General features: G+C 41.1%; 1 protein-coding gene across 34 annotated transcripts in view; it reads right to left on the reverse strand.

The window, feature by feature from the left end:
• kif1aa (kinesin family member 1Aa) overlaps positions 1 to 13,607 on the reverse strand; it is a 34,588-nt gene extending 20,981 nt beyond the window's left edge. For 9 of the 34 annotated variants that reach the window (XM_047586636.1, XM_047586656.1, XM_047586628.1 and 6 more), the window contains exons 1-14: positions 13,204 to 13,607; positions 11,259 to 11,418; positions 5,323 to 5,396; positions 5,013 to 5,195; positions 4,843 to 4,908; positions 4,568 to 4,746; positions 3,543 to 3,654; positions 3,207 to 3,284; positions 3,028 to 3,093; positions 2,920 to 2,937; positions 2,747 to 2,825; positions 2,582 to 2,660; positions 2,192 to 2,334; positions 1,123 to 1,161 (exon numbers count right to left, since the gene is read on the reverse strand). In XM_047586636.1, coding sequence (XP_047442592.1) covers positions 1,123 to 1,161; positions 2,192 to 2,334; positions 2,582 to 2,660; positions 2,747 to 2,825; positions 2,920 to 2,937; positions 3,028 to 3,093; positions 3,207 to 3,284; positions 3,543 to 3,654; positions 4,568 to 4,746; positions 4,843 to 4,908; positions 5,013 to 5,195; positions 5,323 to 5,396; positions 11,259 to 11,364 — 1,222 coding nt within the window. In that variant the 5' untranslated portion in view covers positions 11,365 to 11,418; positions 13,204 to 13,607. The remainder of the gene's footprint in view (positions 1 to 1,122; positions 1,162 to 2,191; positions 2,335 to 2,581; positions 2,661 to 2,746; positions 2,826 to 2,919; positions 2,938 to 3,027; positions 3,094 to 3,206; positions 3,285 to 3,542; positions 3,655 to 4,567; positions 4,747 to 4,842; positions 4,909 to 5,012; positions 5,196 to 5,322; positions 5,397 to 11,258; positions 11,419 to 13,203) is intronic. The other 25 variants (XM_047586644.1, XM_047586655.1, XM_047586648.1 and 22 more) reach the window with 6 other exon arrangements.
• Between the last annotated feature and the right edge of the window lie 4,108 nt (positions 13,608 to 17,715).

The following is a 17,715-nucleotide window of genomic DNA, read 5'->3' on the forward strand; positions in this document are numbered from 1 at the left end:
CAGCTCTCTCTTTATACTGTAGATATTAATCATACGTCATTCAAATGAGACGGGAAGGCCATTGCTCATTCCCAATCAAGCGTCTTTAACAGCAGAAATAAAGCATGACTCATTTGTAATAGGCTCTTATTTTCTGCAGAGAGCATCAGGAAGCCAGAGCTCTCAATTAAGATTATCATCTAAAAGCAGCAAGATGCATTTAGTGCTCAGCGTGCTTCGCTAAAATTAGTCACGTCCAAGGGAAGACTGAAAGCTTAAATCCATTTCTCTGGCAGAGAATCACACACAGTGGTAAATTAGTTTGATTAGCTTTAAATAATTTAAATCATAATTAGTTCATTTTATATTAATCGGCAGAGCTCTGATCATGTTTGCAGTTTTCTGTTCGGTGATTCATTCCACATTGTGCATCAACTCCGCAGCTGCTGCCATGGCAACGCATAACAATAAATTGAAGTTTATCACACCCGTGAATAGGCTTTCACCAGCCAAGACGAGTCACATAACGTCGCCCTGCCGTCGATTAAGCTGGTGCGTTATGGAAAGACAGTAAAAATTAACAGCTTACGACGAGACGACCATCTCAAAGATCCAATATTATGCAAGTGATTATGTTCTCGCCTGTGACTCAAGGCGACATCATCCTCTCATGGTTACCGTGTGCTTTATCATCACGGCTGCCAACAGGAGGCGTAAGAGCCAGACGGACCCTGCCAGGGGAATAGGAGGCTACAGTTTCTACATCAGGGAAATGAAAGGCGAGGATAAAATCTATCCCGCTGTGGTCCATAAGCTTCCATATTGTGTTGCTTCGCTGTAGTGCATCATGAACAATCAAGCTCTGCTTCAACAATGCCACATCTATGAAGCCATCCACAGATCTCTACAGCACCATGGCACATATGTAGTGTTGCTATATGTACTTGAGGATTACAACCAAAATAATGAATGTGGAGTATATCTTATTTATATTGAATTAATATCAGAATGCACTTTTATTTCAGTGAAAATCAACTACTGGACTAAGATGCTGCAGAGAACACAGAAAAGTCACGGTTTACTGTCACGGTAAGCGCCTGTGGGGCTAAGCTGCAGAGCAAAAGCAAAAGACAGAAAACATACATTTCAAACCCTCTATATCAGCACCAGTTGCTCGATATGCTGGGAGAAGAAGAGACAAACAGCGACAGAGAGAAAAGAGAAAAGAGACAGCGCAACACCTTCAGGTAAATGTTCACAGATGCAATAGTTCATCACGTGTCATTTGCTGAAAACCTGAGCAATAAAGTATAAATAAATAAAGGTAGCATAATATACGATCAGTAATTCATATGTAGCTCTGAAAGAACAACAACAATTTAAAGAGAAACTCATATTTAACTTGAAGATGTGTTCAGAGAAAATATGAAGCAAATTGTTTGAAGTTGAACTGTTGAGGTGAAACAACGGTCAAGATACATTCACCTCGTCTTTATGAGCTAATATCAATCCTCAAATTGATATTTTAAATATGCAACATTAGAATTAGAAATTTCACTGCAGTCTCTCAAGATTTATTTTCATCTTTAACTAAATTAGTCCACAAGATCCATGACAGAAATCCCATCTGTGACAGGACTAAGCTAATGTGTGACAGCAATTTGGGTTTAATGTTACAAATACAACAAATCTCTACAACAAATGACAATGTTAATTTTGTGAAAAATCTCTTTCATAACCAAGCAACTCATTTTGATACTGAAATGTGTCTTAATGAATCAGTGATAAAATCAGCCCTAATAAGTGATAAACGTTGTATTGATCAAAACAGTTTTCTGTTCGGTGATACGCTCATGAAAATACATCAACGCTGCAGCTGCTGCCATGGCAACACAAAACAATAAACTGGGAAAATGTATCACATACAACATGTGAGTAAAGCGTGCTTAGTCAGTTCCCGGCCCACAACAGTCTAATAATAATCTATGTCGGCTCATTCCCACGCACGTCGTCCCATTGATTTTTATTTTTGTGTCTTGGTTCTTAATTTGCTTCATGTTTCATTTCAACATTAATGATTGTGGGAGCTGCGACAGCAGCGCAACAACACATCATTCACGGCTTACGTGCACCCATAACAAAGAGATCTAATGTCATTAAAAACTATTCACAAACAAAATCTATATCAAATCTGCAGATAGCGATCCCTTACTCTCAATGATGTCACCCAGCCCCTGGGCAAAGAGGAGGTCTTTCAGACGAGACACCTCCTCCTTCAGCTCACGCACCAATCGGTTGTTGGGATCCTCGTTGATAACGGCATTACAGCGAATCTGTTTGGCGCGGTCAGCGTACCTTGGGGTGAACAACAGAGATCGCTGAGCACGCTAGCACAGGTGAGGGAGGAGACGACAACACGCACATTCATAATTCCCCCGACATCACACGTCCACGGTTCTGCAGCTGGTGAGGGCTGTTTGAAGTGTGAGAGCTGCTGAGGAAAACATTACGCAACACTGCCCTCAGTCTCCTTCAAAATAACATTCACCAGCCGCGTGGGAGGAAATACATGCAGCGGAAGACCGTGCGGCGTGCTCTCTACCTGAGCGTGCTGAGGGTCTCGTCGTAGTTGATGTCGGCTGGACTCAGGGCAGCCACCATGGCAGTGCGAGAGTTTCCCCCTGACCCGGAGTAGAGAGGAGGCAGATGTTAACGCTTTGGGGTTATAACTGGACACAAGCCACTGACGCAAATACACAGTTCATACCCAAATTTTCTCTCAGTAGCCAAGTCAGAACTGAATCTCTGTAAGGAATGAAGCTTTCCACTTTCTTCTTCTTTTTATTCTGTTTATTAAACACAAAATTAAAAAAATCATGCATTTAGTGACATTTTAGTGGAGAAACGTAATCACTTAAAATTCAGATTTAAATCCGTTACCTTATTTGGACCAGAGTCCTAAAATGAAGCGGATAATACAATTAATTAAGTTATTTCCGTGAATAAATTTTAGCTGAAAACCCAAGAACACACAGATCTAATACATACCACTTCTGCTAAAGCAGAGATGACTTTTCCCAACGTGGTTAGAGATTTGTTGATATTTGCTCCTTCCTGTATGAAGATTCACATTATTTACGAGATAAACACGCCAGTTTGCTCATTTAATATGGAGTTGGGAGGCAACTAAATGTGTTTTTAGATTTCCAAAAGGGCAGCAGTTTCACCTTAAGCCTGGTCCCTTTGGCTCCGGTAGAATCTGCCCTTTCACTACCAGCCAAATCCACCAGGCTGATTTTGCTGACCTGTGACAAGGCAATAAATAAAATGCAATACATTAGCTGCCAAAGAAATCAATAGGCATTTAATCTTAATATCAGAGACGTGCCTAATTGAAAAAAGCAGCTCCACAATGGTACTACTATCATTACGACCTTCAAGCAGTCATCGATTTCCACTTTACATCAAGATTTAAATCAGTGTCATCAGTCAGTGTGTAGATAAGCAGAGACAGCGGCTCAATGAGAAATAAATTCAGTCAGGATGTGACAAAACTCCCCAACCTTCTCAGATGTGTTGTCAGTCTCTGCGTCGAGGCGTTTCTGCGTGAATATGATGTTAAACACAGCGTGCGAGCGGCTGCTTGTTTCGTTCATGTTGGTGGCAGCCACAGTCCTGTAAAGAGGAGTCATTTCCATCAGTGTGTGATTAACTAGGATATGTTTTTATTATTTAAGTTTAAGTCACATGTTTCTTGATAAAGCAAACTAATTCAACATTAACAAAGAAAATGGTGTTTACTCATTTCCAATAAATAAAACACAGATAAGGTGCACGTCCTCATGTCTTATTATGTCTTAAAAGCTTTTAATAATAGAGGCAATATTAAAGCAGCATATACAAAGACAGGCCAACTATTTCCAGCTTTTCTTTAACGCCTTACGTTAGGTATAAAAATATAAATGTGAAGGGCAAGTCTTAAGTGAAATTTTGAGCACAAGTGGTTATTTTTTAATAAAATAGAAACTATTTCAGAGACACAGAAGGCATAGTACATGAATACATGAATAAACACAGTACGTGTCAAATCAGTGTCTGTCTATGTTTTGGAAATTGAATTTTCCATCAGAAAAAGGATTTTAAAAAGGTTATTTGATTTTCATTTTAAATTTTAAATTCAAGGCATTTTTCTTTTAAAAACGGATAAACAAAACTTTAAAGCCCGGTCTATCGTCCATGTCCATCAACTTCTGTTACACAGCACCGTCCTCATACGTGCTCTTACTTTGAAAACGACAACTTCCGGTCGCACAATATTTTTTTGTTGCCATCATCTAACAATTTTATTCTTTGGTTTTTTAGAAACAGAAAATTAAAAGCAAGTTTTAAAGTTTTGTTTATCCATTCTCGAACCCAATAATGAAAAATACTTTAAAATTACAATTTTAATTATTGAATATTAAACTGAAAATCAAATAAACACTCTTTTTTTTTTCCAATATCCTAAAATTCAATGACTAAAACGTACACGGACCAATCAGCTACTTCACTCCTGTTTTCTGACTGAATAATTGGACAGCTCCATCACCTGGCTTTGTTGCCGGAGTCCATCAGGTCCTGGATGTCGTTGTAGGAGGTGACAGCCAGTTTGGACAGATCCTCCACATAAGGCCCCATCAGAGGATGCTCTCGCACACGGAGGTTCCCTTTGTTTTTGGGGTTCAGCAAGTCTCGCACACGTTCACAGTAGATTTCCATGTAGCTCACCTGTTCAATTTCACGAATAACGTGGACATCAATAACCAGAGACAACTTCAACTGTGCAAACAAACAGGGCAGAAAACAGAGGCCAACTACACTCACCTCCACAGAGTAAGACATGCTGTTGTCTGTATTGTCGCTGATTTTGGTGAAGAGATCTTCACAAAGCTGGAAGTAGAAAAAATTGATTATTGCCAAAAATGTTTCAGAGAAATAAAAAATAATGATGATGATGATAGATGATTAGTTAAGGAAGCATAGTCCGTCTGTACCAGGGGAATGATTCCTTGTTGATCCTTGACATCCTGTTTCCCCATCATGGTGTAGGACTTTCCAGCACCCGTCTGCCCATAAGCGAAGATACAGACGTTGTATCCTTCAAAGGCGTGAAGCAACATTTCTTCTCCAATGTCCTTGTACACCAGCATCTGAGAAGCGTAATTGACGTCCTCGGGCTGTGGACACAGATCAATAATGAGCCACAACATTTCTCTAAAAACGGGGGAAAGGCAATAAACAACAAACGTGTGTGTGAGTGCGTGTTGTGGTTGAGCTGCTGGGGCGCAGGGTGATGTGATTTACCGTGGTGTGGGACCAGTAGGAATAATCAAAGTTGAAACTCTTGTTGTCTTTGGCCTGCTTGGGGTTGATGATGGCTGAAAGACAGGACAAGCAACACAGGTCAGAGTGAGGCTGAACCAGCATCTGAGATGGGTCGGTGTCATGTTGTGCTAATGGAGCTGGAAAAGGGGCCTCGGTCAACTTCTCTCTCTGTCCCAGCTGTTATAGTGCGTTTGAAAGTGTCAATTCCTGTAAAACATAAGATTCTGCGACAAGGAAACTCTTTTTTTTTGTAAGATGTCAGTAAATACACCACATGAAAGTGCTATGTTGGAACTTTTTTGACCAAAACTCAAATCTACAAGGTCGTACAAACAAAAAAAAAATCTTTGAAACCATAAAAGCACCACGTAAAATACCTCCGTAGGCTAGAATATAACAACAAAGAGATTCACTGTCGACCACTGGAGTTTCTTAGAGAGATAATAAATCATTCATATTCTCTGTAACACAGCAAATAACAGCATTTTAGTTTTTTTTTCTTTAAAGCCTGTTTGCTGTTCTCATTTCAAATGTATGGCTCTGCCCTGACACAGTTTACCAGGTTCAGCCTCGTCTCACCTTTCAACGTTCCCGTGCTTTAAACAGCCACCAGCCCTAAGCTTCACTTTGTCAGGGCTCAGTTGTCTTGACTTACAACCTCCTGCAAATTCTATCCACGCCAGTGTGATATCAGATTCATTAATCTCCCCAGTGACTCCATGATTTTATGTCTTCCAACTGTTTCGTTAATGTACATTTGTCCATTAAACGCGAATAAAAACTCCACCATGAGCCACACAGTTACTATCTATTCCTCCAGCAGGAAATGCATTTCACCATTAAGTCTTACCCTATTGCCCTATTTCATACATGATGCCCAGTACATTTTTGTTGTTTGAGAATAATAGACTGCTCTGATAGATTTACATCTCCCAGATGACCAAACAAACTAACTCAGTTATGATGATCAAATCATGAAGTCTGATGTAACTTAGATACGTCTGGTTCCTCTGGTTCAGTTCAACTGATGGTAAAGTTACTCCAGGTACAGAGTAGCACTTTAAGGGATTTTACTAAAGTGTAGCTGACTGGATAAAAATAGTGTATAATGTACATACAAAACTTTTATCTTAAGTTACAAGTCCTGATATCTATCTTCTAGAATAATCACTGTTACAGACACGTAACACTAGATGTTTCTTTCTGCTGAAGATCAAGCCGTAGACATGTCTTTTCACCTATTCAGTTCTAATTCGCCAAATCAAAAACCCCCGACACATTCAAATTCCGCATTTGTGTGTTAATATTCGAGCACCTGTTAGCCCACCCACCCAAGAACAACACATCTTTTAAGGTGTGGCGATGCAAACTATAAAAATGCTTCCTCCGGGCTCCCAGAGCTCCACATCATTTTGTTTGCTAATGCAGCTGCGGTCAATAACCGAGGAAAAGACCCAGGGCTAAGTACGATCCCGAGTAAGTGTACACACTATTATCGTCTCTCTACGCTGCTACTGTGTTTCCAGTGATGAAACAGAGGCCAGTGCGGTTCTAAGGTTTCAGATTTCAGGCCCATGACAAAGAGATGAGGCCTCGTTTACCGGCCATGACTCGTCCTGGAGCACGGCCAGATATAGACGTACTGTGTGTAGATGCACTACTGTTCTCTGTTTCAATATTCGTCCAGACAGCGCGCTCCACATTTGCTGTTAACGACCAAATCCGTTTCATTAATCAACTCCTGTGCATCCTCATACTGTGCCTCTCTCATACTGTACTCTCTGCTGTCACATGTGGTCCTCTACAGTAATGCGACATGATATCAAACCTTGTTATAAATTCTAGTCAGACTTAAACTAGAATTGTACAGAGCAACTTCACAACTAGAAATACTTTTTACATTGAATGTACCACAGATATTACACATAGTGCATATAAATACTGTATAAAATGGAATCTAAGCATGTATTATGTACAAAGATCTGCTTCATTGTTTCTGTGACTCCTATCCTATTTTTATTCATGTTATTTTAGTCATACTTTTTTCATTCTTTCTCTGACGTTAACTGCTTCCTCTTGTGCTGCTCTGTCAGTTTTCCCTACAACAGACCAACAAACACACACACACACACTGTATCTTGTCTTATAAAAACATACCAATCAATTTGTCCAAATAACGTCCTCCCTACAAAGAGTAATAACACACATCCATTCTGCGGAAAATGGGTCTTTCAGAAAAGTCGTACGCACAACGCATCAATACACTGGTGACAACAGGAAAATAAATAAATCTCCTTCTAACACGACACCTCTAAAATAAAATAAAACATATATGCATTGTGTGCACGACTCTTCTGAAAGACCCAGAGTGTTGGCTGGAAGCAGAGCCTCTGAAGTATGACATCCTATCGATGCTTACTCATCTCCGACGGTGCTATGATTCATCCGAGCCCTCACCCCTACTTTAGCACAGTAAAAAAAAAAAAAAAAAGAAAACGTCTTGCACTCCGATAAGGTAATTAGGTTAGCGTGGCAGTGATCTGCTGCACATACGAGGGCTACACTGAGACAAAAGGGCACGGTTTTTAAATTGCACACGGCAGCTCGGTCTTTCATCATCTCACTGTCCGTCTTCTCTTTCTGCAATGGAAACATCATTTAATTGCTACGTGTTTGGTTTATAGGTGACGTCAGGACTGGCATTAACGTCATGGAGAGACAACAGAATTATGTGGGATACAGCGCTGGTGTGCGCACAAAAACCTCGTCACCGGGTCATATTTCCTTAACTGGAAGTAGTACGTGAATTATCCTTACAGGCCGAACCAGTTTTTATCATACCCTCTTCACCGTAGCTGTGAGGAAAGCCTGCATCTCACATCGTTTCTCTTCATCATGATCTGCTGCAGTTTAATTTTAGCTGCTATTTCATCCTGTTTTTTTTTTTTTTTGTTTTTTTTTTAAACGGTACATTCGATGCCTTTGCCATAGCGGCTGGATTTTCATAATTGTGACTGAGTGATGCCGGTCACACTGTTACGGGTGACCTGGCCCAGTCAATAGAGGAGGAAATGTGGCTGCATCAGCAGCTCCGGCGGAGGGGATGTGAACTCACCGACACAGATTGGAGGGGAGCCACGTAGGTGCTGCGTTCAGCAGCAGCTGTGTGAGGCTTTAAGGCGTGTTCAGAAGGCCGACCTCTCAGACAAGTCTAATGAAGACGGGCCGCAGTCGTCTACGCGTGTCGTTTGCCAAAATCAGCGTGAAGGAACAGTGGACATTATGCTAATGAGTTCATTAATTATGCTTAAAAAAAAAAGAAAAAAAAAAAGAAGCAGCAGGATTACACTGAATTTCCTTTTTAAAATTTAATGAAGCTTGCGTGTTTACGTAACACTGTTGCAAAAGCAGCTCAATGAGAGTTTAGACACCGCCCAGGGCTTTTACCAATAAAATCATAGAGCGAGGATCAAATGCTGATGGCAAAAGGAAAAACGATCAGCCTCCTCTTTGTGATAAACTGAAATAAGCTTCGGTTTAATTGTCCTCAGTCGTTCCACATGTAGCTGAGCTTGTTGAACTCAGCGCCCTGTCAATCTTGTGCAATTTTAATGAGAGGAAGGAATATAACCCACATGGCACAAAAATATAAACACAGATGAATGAATAAATGGACATTGTCCGTTCTGGCGTTACATTAGTGTGTGCGCATTCAGTCAGTGAAAATACACAACAACAGGCCACCGTGGCTGCACATAAGCATCTACTTCTGCAGATAAAACTAGGGTTTCTAATAGTATCGAGACAGTTTTATAACTTCTCTGCAGTAAAATAAATATTAATCCAGTGTACGCACCTAAAGCCACTCTAAAGAGAGGCACAGTATTCCTTCAGGTCTGTCCCCTGCATCTTAATTAAGGTCAGCGCGGAGGGGAAGATCTATCAAACAGCAAGATTACTGCCATTCTAATGCTTTGTGGGAACTAGGCTATTGACCCACACAGGAGTGCCGGAGAGCACAAAGCAAGGGGGCGAGACACACACACACACACAAAAAAATCCAGAACTCCTTATTCTTTTCCCCTTTTCTTCAACCCAGACTACAGAAAGACAAGGGGGGCATTTATACCCTGCCTCTGTACCCCCTCCAGACACACTGCAACCAATGGGCTTTTCATGACATCAGCCTGCTCACATCCTCCAGCCCACATCCAGAGCTATTGACTCAGTTTGGAAGAGAACAATCTGCTCCGCTGAAAGACTGGCAGCCTCACTGAAAGCAGCTTTGTGTGTCTGAACCCCCTCAAGTTTTCCACCGATACTGGCGCAATGTTAACGCTAGTTATCTAGATTTTGACCCACGTCTCTCTGTAAAGTTGTCTGAGATTCAGTGTCAGTTTAATTTCTATCCATTTTATGAGTTCCTCTTTAGTGATTTAACAGTTAACCAGCAAAATGAAAATCTATAATGTGAGGATTTAAGATTAAAAACCTCCAGATTTACCTGAAATGTGATCTGAGGTGATTTTGAAGTATATATTAGCTCACAGTAAAAAATAAACTGTATTATCTTCCGTGGTAGCACACAGGGAAATTAACAAATGTTTAAAGTTAGCATTTATCTGCATTAGGTGTCTCACGGATAAGTCTAATTAAAGGTCCTATTCACAGATAGAAACAAAAAACAATATTTCATTAGTACAATGTCAATACTTTGTAGACCATTAAAACGACACTGCTAGAAGAGACATCGATCACAGCAAAATGCTAATTGTGTTATGGAGACAGAAGAGGATACCAGGGAAGTCACACCGCCCTTATTGTTGTATCCTCCTTCAGAAATCATCATCATGCTACAAGGGCCTCATTTCACTAAGTAGGCTTTAGGCCCACACGAGTATCACAAGCTGCAACAAAAGCGCAAATAAAAAATATGATGGCCCAAGGAGGAGGCCACCCAACGTGTTGTCTAGTCACCCATGACAAGAGGAGGGAGGAGCGAGGTGGCTAAATTAGGCTAAAGAGTAAATATTTCAGGAAGTCTCATCCATTATTGACGGACGGCTTTACCTTGCTAAGCAGACTACATATCAAGTATCTTTCCAGTCTCCTCGCTCTGCGCTTGGTAAAATCCAGGGAATCTGAACTACATTCTTTAAAACTGGGGGGTGGGGGGGGCATGTGAGAACAAAAACAAAAACAGTGGTGCTGTGAATTCTGGATTAGAGGGGATTTTTAAACAGAACAATTCACTGGAAAAATATTGAATGGTGGTGCCATTTTTTAATCTGTCTTAATCTGGCCACATGAATTAAGAACCGTGTCCTAAATAAAGTATCAGGTCAAATATGATGGAGATGATGCCGCCTACATGCGTGATGCTCAACCAAAGTGTGTGCAGGTTGTTGCTTTGTTAATCAATCTGTTAAGTAAATGGACCCTGCAGTAACTGGATAGCTGTTAAGTTTTGCAGGCAACTTCACTTCAGCTACGTGACATTCTGTCAAAAGCAAAAAATCCTCTCTCTCCGAAATGAAAGCTGCTTCTAAATAAATGTTTTGCTCGTATCATGTTTCTTGGAATAGGCATTGCTTGTTTACCAGAGATTTTGCAAAGTCATGTCAGAGCCCGCACAGAGAAAAATCATATTTCGGTAAGTCGGTCACACAGCGTAGTCTGAGGTCAAGGTGAGCAACACGACAGCTGGACTAACTTGAAGTCATGTCTTCTGGATGGAGAACGTATGATTAACTGCCTGCAGCCAAATGTTTTTACTTTTGTTGTGTAACATGCAGCTGTTTTCCTGCCGTATCTTGAATTGATCATTTAAGAGGGTTAAATCATAGAGTTTTTTTTAAGTACAGTGAAACATCCATTCTGCCAGTTCGGTAAAAGGTTTTGGTTAGAGCACTTACTGGTGGTGTTTCCAGACATCTGTATGATGCACTTGCTTTCTTTCGCCATCTCTCTCGAATTGAAAGGGCGGACCCGCACCGCCACCTTCACAGAGGCCCCTGCCATGGCGCTGTCTTCTTAGCACCTTTTCGGTGCCTTCTTTAGTCCCAGGTATGAATTCTGCAAAAAAAGCAGCACAAAAGCAGAATGATTGATTGTTGATTGCTGGTTTAAGGACAAGCAAAGCATCACCTCATACACAACAGACTGCGACAGTCTAAGGTTTATGTTTCTGTTAAAATGTCAGAGGCAGAAAAATTACACGTTGCAATCGACGTGATCGCGACAATAGAGGAGAGCAGGGCTCAGTGGCTGTGGCATGAAAAGACCGTGCACGGTCAGCTACAGCCAGGGGAGATGGATGAAACTGGCCGTAACAAAAGAAGTGCAGCAGCAGCTAAATGTCAGGCTATTTCTCTGGATGACAATGGCACTGAAACCAGCCACAAATCCAGAGTCTGGCTCCATTCAGGAGCCCGGGTTTCATGAACATATTATCTCCTAAAAGACTAAAAATGAACATTAAATGACTGTGATGTCAGTACGTGGTGGCATCGTGGGCGCATCAAGCGCAACCATGACTCATCGTCAAATTACAATCCATGATGTTTTCATCAATCGGCTCAACGGTGGACGACACAATCAGCCGCCACTGCTGTTGACACTGAACGCAGCTAAACGATCCCGGATCAAAGCGCATCAATAAGAGGACGTCTCATTTCTGCTCCCTCATGTTTGCGCATGATTTGGCGTAACCCCGGACGTGGGACCAATATCCAGAGCACGCAGATAGTTTGTGACTCAGACGCCTGTCACCGTCACTGGATTCATAAATGTGCTGTGTCACCCTGCTTCCTGGTACATCCTCCACACCTGAGCAGATGCAGCTGCTCGAGGTACACAGGTAACACGGTCACAGCGGGACCACACCAGGCATGCGTTTAAGGCGTACCGTCAGCTACAACAGGAACACATTAGGATTAATGAATGGAAAGCAGTGACACGTATAAGAGGTTCAAAACGGATTAAATGGCGTTTTAACAGGCGAAATGAATCGATGCGGAGAATACTCACATTTTAAGATGGTTTACACCCACTGTGAAACATATCATGTGAGAATTATGCTTAAACACACTATAAAAAATAATAATCTTTTCCCCTCCCAGACACCCAGGTCCATAATCTGCACACACACACACACACACACGCTGGACCAATCAGCTGATGATGCAGCTCAGCTGGGAGGCCACCATTTTCCCAGTGACAAAGATGTATTATATACCTCCCCACTGGAGTGCACTTGAAAATGACAACAATTTTCATACAAATTGATCCTTTTCACTCTGAATACACGGTGTGCATAGATTATGCTGTTTCTTTTATTGCTAGCTTCTGCTCTCTTTTTTTTTAAACAATACCACCAATAAATTCATAAACTAAAAGTCAAACACCGTCTCACGACTTTAAGGTTAAAATTAATAATTCTGTAATTCCTGACTGGGTGGGAGGGAGGGGGGGTTAAAATGACTTCTCGCGTCATTTCCAGAGCTCATGAAACGACATTAAAGGCGACACGTCTAGTATTTATTTACCTTTCGCCCAGTGACACTGCATTTATCCCTAACGCCCCTGCTTACACAATTAAAAGCCGTTTTTTATTATTATTATTACTATTTAAATACTACACAGTTAAATAACATGCCAGTGCATGCAGCTCTCCTGTCATGATGCCGCTCCGGGCTCCTCTCCCTCACTGACAGCCTCTTCCCTGGCCGCACCCTATGCCCATCTCCTCCCAGGAGATGCGGGGTAAATAAAAAAAAAAAAAAAAAAAAAAAAGGCCGCCTCATTAAAACTGCGTTGTGGGACAATAGTAGAGAATACAAACACAAAACGACGTCCTACCTCCGCGGTGCTAATAAAACGCCTTGCTTCCGGGCGGAGACCGTGTTCGTTCGTTCGTTCGTTCGTTCGCGCTGTCTTATTATCCCAGCTCCGCGGACACCTCCACCTCCGCTGGTGTCCTCCAGGTCTGGCACTGCCCCTGCTAGCAGCCTCCCCTCTCCATGAAAACGGGAAGGGGCTGAGGAGGAGTGATGTCTTGTAGTCTACCCCGCCGACCCACCCCCTTCGGTGCCGTGCCGTCCGTGCGTCCGTCCGTCCGTCCGTCCGCCCTGTCGTGCCAGTCCCCCTCCTCCCAGAGGTCCTCGGCTCAAGCTTTGAATCGTCGGCCGCGTTTTCGCGAGCCGGAGCGGTCAAAATGGCTCTGCTGTCTCCCTGTGTTTGGCAAGGATGCCCGAGCTCCACTGAGCCGGTGACATCATCACGAGGGAGGTAACAGCATCAATGCAGTAGTGAGAAGACACAGGGAGGAGGGGGAGAAAGGAGGAGAGGGAGGCACGGAGCAAGATCCCGGTTTAAACCCCTCGTATGAAACATGCCTTTATGCAATATTTGTTTTTGTTTTTTTGTATCTTTTTAATTAAGGTTAACGTGATAAGAGATTAGGGTACATTTCCCTAAAACATGCCAAGGTTAGTCAGGCTAAAGGACAGTTTTGAATGCAGTGTTATAAAACGCTGCTGAATGAATAAAAGTTTAGTAGGTCAAGCCAGGGACATCAAGCTGAGGGGAGACAAGCAGGTTCAAAGCAGGTGGCTTTTATCCGATGACACGCACACACACAATACAGCATCTCTGAGCAGAGCCTGACCACAGAAACAAGATTACAGAGCAAAGCAGCGTTCTTTTGTTTTTGTTTGTTTGTTTTTGCAGATGTGATGTCACTGTATAATTCCTTCTAGAGGGCTGTGAGATTCCTGCATTGAAGTTTGCAGACCTGTACCTGCACACTTTGTTTACTGCAGCAAATGGTAGATGTTAAGTGCATGATAACATGCAGGCCAGGGGCCCTTTGACAGCGGACATTTGAATTAGTAGCATGCAGGGAAGGCACAGGTGTATTGATGATGGCTCAGCTCCATTTAGTGTTTCATTAAGTCTGAGTCATCATGCACAAAAAAAAAAAATCGACCTGCTACACCTACAGTGCTATTTGAAAGATTTTGCAGCCTTCGAGACTTTTCTACATTTCTGCATTAAAAAATGGCTCAAAACGTACATTCACACACATCTTAAAAACAGACAAAAGGACTCAATAAAACCAAGGAAACTTCATGATTCAACATCACTTTATTGATCCCTGCAGGGGAATTATTATGTCCAAGGAGTCACAGGATAAGAAAAAAGACATATGAATAAGACATAGACATAAGACTAAAATAAAATAAAATAAAATAAAATAAAATAAAATAAATTAAGAATGAGGAAGAAGTAAAATTTACCAAAAATGTACAGTCCAATTTACATGAACTATACAGTAAATAAAACATTTAGCTGAAGTGTCTAGCGAGTTACTTAGACTTGCTGCGCTACTTGTGCATTTATTTGTTCAAGGAAATGACTCCTTTGTACATATCTATGAGTTGCTTATGTTCAGTATTTCATGTGAATCGTTTAGGAACTAAACGTTCCCAGTAGCTGCTGATCCTTTTCCTCAGTGCAGAACCACTTCAGGTCTGTGATGATGGTCAGTTTCCTCACATGAACCGCTTGGTTCAGATCCTTCCACATTACTCTAAACATCAGCAGAGGGTTTGAGTAATTCTTATGGAGAAATGTACAAAGTTGTACGGTTGATCTTTTTTTTTTTTTTTGTAGTAGTAGTAGTACACAATAAAAAGCTTAATTTCTCATTTTGTACTATTTCTTACTATTGCTATTTGTAGTATTTTCTAACCATTGCTAGTCATTCAGATTTGAGATACACAAATTTGCCCATGTGTGAACACATTATATACACAAATATCTAAGATGTGGCTTCTATACTTTTGGAGTTATATCACTTTTGAACAGATGACCATAGCTCAGAAATATATATCACTCAGCTTCAGTATTTACTGTATATTTTATGAATCTGTACAATCATGTGAACATTTTCTGATATGATTAGTGAAATGTTATTAATATAGATTAAAAATTAATGATCTTGATTAATCATATTTCTTACTGTGGAAATCAAAGGGTTAATGGAAATAACAAAAATGAAAGCAGAGGTGTAAATGATTAAAAACAGCTGCGGAATTATGTTTAGCTGCATGTGAAAGCTGGTTCAGCTGTCACGGCAGAGCCAACAAGTGAAAAGCCCTATTTTTGTATATATGAACAAATTGTAGGGGACAATTTAAATAAGCAACACCAAGTTATAATGTATTTTGCACTAAATATATTTTTAATCAACTTGTCCAATCTGATCAAATAAAATCATTGTTGTGGAGCACAATTATATAATTCTTAAAGTGACCATTTTATTGAGGAATAATTTAGGTTTTTTCAAACCATTTGGAGCAAACTGCACAGGTGCTAACGCACATTTATGTTCTCTTTCATCACAGATGGAAAAAAACAAAAGTGAAGTGAGCAGATGAAGTGCGATGTGTGGAGAGGCTCTTAGAGAGTCATTCATCTGATTAAAATGGGAGGACCAGGTCAAAATGCCAATGTGTCCTTGTGTAAGTGACCTGACCGACACACTGCAGGATTACAATGACTAAGGATTTAGAGCTTATTGCCACCAAATCAATATATATCTTTACCGCTGTTTTAGACATAAAATGTGTTGCATAAAAGATCATTTCATAGCAAAATACAGTTTAGAATCTCAGCATCAGCTTTTTTTTTTTTTTTGCACAGACGTGGTATCGACCAAGGTCTATATCTTCATGCGTGATTTCTTTTAAGTTTCCTCTTGAAAACTGTTTTCACCTGTTTCCACTTCTGTTGTAAAGAGGCTTAGAAGCAATAAATGGTAATGAACAGGAACTGTCTATCTGGTGGTAGGATACTTTAGCTGCTCAGGTTTCAGCCTGAGTGAAACGCAATGCAATTGCATTTTGTGACCTTGCTCTTTGCACAGTCCAACCATTCCTACTGCTCTCGCTCTCTTTCTCTCTCTTTCTCTCTCTCGCACATTTAGTTGATGGGTAACATCTCTCTCGAGTCCCTTCTGTCTCCTCCGCTTCTGATGCAAATGCTTTATTTAATTCATCAGCATTAAGGTCTCAGAGTCTAATCCATGCTCCGAAAGAATACGCTACAAATGTCTTGCTTCAGATGCCACGCGCTAAATGTAAGAAGTGTGGATAGAGGGGAGATAAAGGAGGCTGAGGTCACTCTCATGAATCATCGCCTACTAAAGGAGGTACCTCAAACTCACTCCTCCGTGTTTTGTGAAGTGAAACGGGCCAAGCTAACTGTTTTTTAAAGAAAAATGTAAATTGATTATTGGGCAGTCCACTCGAGGAAAACGCAAGAGTGGTTGCGGCGTCGTTTCTGTCCGACCTCCGGGCTGTGTTCTGCCATGTCTAAATACAGAGGCACAGGAGCCTGAATAATTCATTGGCTGAGTGAGCTGTTGCCTTGAGCCTAGTGTGACAGACATGTTTTCTTAAAGAGGCGCTCTTGGTGTGCGTCTATCAGAGCGTGTCAGGCAAACTCCCGCCCTAATCACATTCAGCATGGAGACAACGCACACAATAACACCATAAACTAAATTATAAATCCAAAGGTAACACGTTGAACGGGAGCTCACTCCTCGTGTGATGGTCAGTAAAGGCGGCTCCTAATTTTCACGCGCACTGCACTGCAGAGTTACAAATGAATGGATCTAAAAGTGCAGCTGGAAACGGTGGAAAGATGATGACATTAGTTTCATCAAATGTAGATATGTTTGCCTCTTAAACAGTAATATCACTTGTTTTGGATGTAATATTTCACTTGAGTAAATCTTTAATGAAAACTACTTAATAAACTGCAGCGTAGCTTAATCAATCATCATAAAGACACATCACTATTTATTTTATTGACTAAATCATTATTTATGTAGTATTTGGATGTACATGGAAACAAAAGATGTCAAATAAATGCAGTGGAGTTAAACTTTCACATATAATGTATTGGAAATCTAAAGTACCACGATAAGGAAATACTCATTTCAGCACTTGAGTAAATGTGACTTTCCACCACAGTTTATGACTGTGCCCTGCTGTCATTGTAAACAAGGTGTGGGAAAATACAATGCGTCTCACCCTGGTATCAGGCTGTGAGATAAGCTCCCTCTAGTGGAGCAAAAACTCAATTTATGGGTTTCAACATCCGTCTCTGCCAGGTTTGATTAGCATGTTACCGCGTGAGCATTTTCCTCATCATCCTAACATCTGTGCTCTTCCATCTGTCGGCTGTAGAAAGTAATGTGAAGGCACGCACACTAGAGGTGGATGTGGAACGTGATATCATTTCTCCAAAGTGGAGTTTCAGCAGAAAGGAGCTCAAAATAAAATAAAAAAACATTTCCCTGCA

Source organism: Mugil cephalus, chromosome 6 (genome assembly GCF_022458985.1).
Source record: "Mugil cephalus isolate CIBA_MC_2020 chromosome 6, CIBA_Mcephalus_1.1, whole genome shotgun sequence".
Lineage (NCBI taxonomy): Eukaryota > Metazoa > Chordata > Actinopteri > Mugiliformes > Mugilidae > Mugil > Mugil cephalus.